The 1713-nt window shown below is 47.9% G+C and overlaps 1 protein-coding gene across 1 annotated transcript in view; it reads left to right on the plus strand.

Moving 5' to 3' along the window:
• The first annotated feature begins 250 nt into the window (after positions 1–250).
• Positions 251–1713, plus strand: part of LOC114488007 (sorting nexin-15-like) — a 4485-nt gene continuing 3022 nt past the window's right edge. The window contains exon 1 of the mRNA XM_028501383.2: positions 251–466. Within this exon, the coding sequence (XP_028357184.1) occupies positions 368–466 (99 nt within the window). The 5' untranslated portion in view covers positions 251–367. The remainder of the gene's footprint in view (positions 467–1713) is intronic.

Raw genomic sequence — 1713 nt, forward strand, 5'->3', positions numbered from 1 at the left:
GATGGATGAAAGAAGGGAATTGGGAAGCAAAGGAGAAGTCATTTGGAGATATGTGATGAGGGTTTACGATCGCATGGGGTGGGCTTATCTCTAAGAAGACCTGAGTTGATCCAACCTCCCCAATCCTTATTCTCAAATCACTTAGTTCCTGCTTTACCAACAACCGAGGACTTTTTAGACGCTCCCTTGGCCAAGCGCCCTGGCCGAGAATTGCACTGTCACTTGCGACCAGTTCCCTGGGCCCGAGGACGAAGGGCGCAGGCCCGGGAGAGGCTGTGGCCGGCGGAGACTGACCTGGAGGGGCAGGGGCGGGGGCGGCGTGGAGGAGGCGGAGGCCGGCAGTCAGCTCTGCTCCAGCTCGATTGCCATGTCCCGCCAGGCGAAGGACGACTTCCTGCGGCACTACACAGTCTCCGACCCCCGGACCCACCCAAAGGGCTACACAGAGTACAAAGTGACGGCGCAGGTGAGGTGGGGCCCAGCGGGGACTTTGCCCATTTAACAAGAGGGGCGGCCGTGATTTACGTTAAGGCAAGACGCTGCTGGAAGCTCCCATTTTAGACGACAGAAATGGATTTCCCCTTTAAGGGGAGGTGCCGGTAGGGCCTTAGTTTACTTCTTTAGCCATCAAGGGGCGGGGCCATAGGAGGGCGTTGCCTTTTTAAAAGGGCGTGACAGCAGTTCCCAGACAGCGAGGTGTGGGTGACCACGCGCAACGCGTGGCATCTATCCGTCAGGCTGTGAATTTCTTTTAAGTTAACATGAAAACTCTGGCTCACCTCAAATACTGGTTAGTTCTCCAATCTCTTGGAGTAAGTTTTATCTATTGGTTTGTTTGATGTTTACATAAAAGCCCTTTAAGGAGTTGAATTACTTTTAATTAAAAAAAAATAATGCTTGTGTATGACTAAAAGTTCATACAGGTCAAAAGAAATTAAGGAGTAAGTCTCTTCACACGGCAGGAAGTCAATAGATAAAGACTGAAGTTGATGTATGAAGCAGTAACAACGTTATAAGCATATATAAAGACGGAGGAAATCATGAAAAGAATTAAAAACAAACAGTATAACAGAATATCTGTAGAATGATATACAAGAACTGCCTGGGGAAGATTTTTCACTGTAAAATTTTTGTACTTTTACAATTTTGAAGTAGGCAAATATTAAACTGGTGCATTAATGACTACTAAAGTGAAGCAAAAATGTAGAGACTTCCAAAGTGATTTAGAAATTTATTTATTTATTTGTTTTTATTTTTGGCTGCGTTGGGTCTTTGTTGCTGTGCGCGGGCTTTCTCCAGTTGTGGTGAGCGGGGGGCTATTCTTCGTTGCAGTGCGCGGGCTTCTCATTGTGGTGGCTTCTCTTGTTGCAGAGCACGGGCTCTAGGTGCACAGGCTTCAGTAGTTGTGGCGCGCGGGCTTAGTTGCTCCGTGGCATGTGGGATCTATCCGGGCCAGGGATCGAATCCGTGTCCCCTGCATTGGCAGGCGGATTCTTAACCACTGTGCCACCAGGGAAGTCCTCCTCAATGGTTTTTAAATATAGTTTCTTTTATCCAAAATATTTTAGGCAAGTCTGTTGTGAAAAGTGAAGTCCAGGGTTTCAGTGCTGGCAGTCCCTCCACAGGTCATGTCCCCTCTCTGAGCCTCTACTTCCTCATCTTTTTGTTTTTGTTTGTTTGTTTGTTTTTTGCGGTACGCGGGCCTCTCACTGC

Source organism: Physeter macrocephalus, chromosome 16 (genome assembly GCF_002837175.3).
Source record: "Physeter macrocephalus isolate SW-GA chromosome 16, ASM283717v5, whole genome shotgun sequence".
NCBI classification, from domain to species: domain Eukaryota; kingdom Metazoa; phylum Chordata; class Mammalia; order Artiodactyla; family Physeteridae; genus Physeter; species Physeter macrocephalus.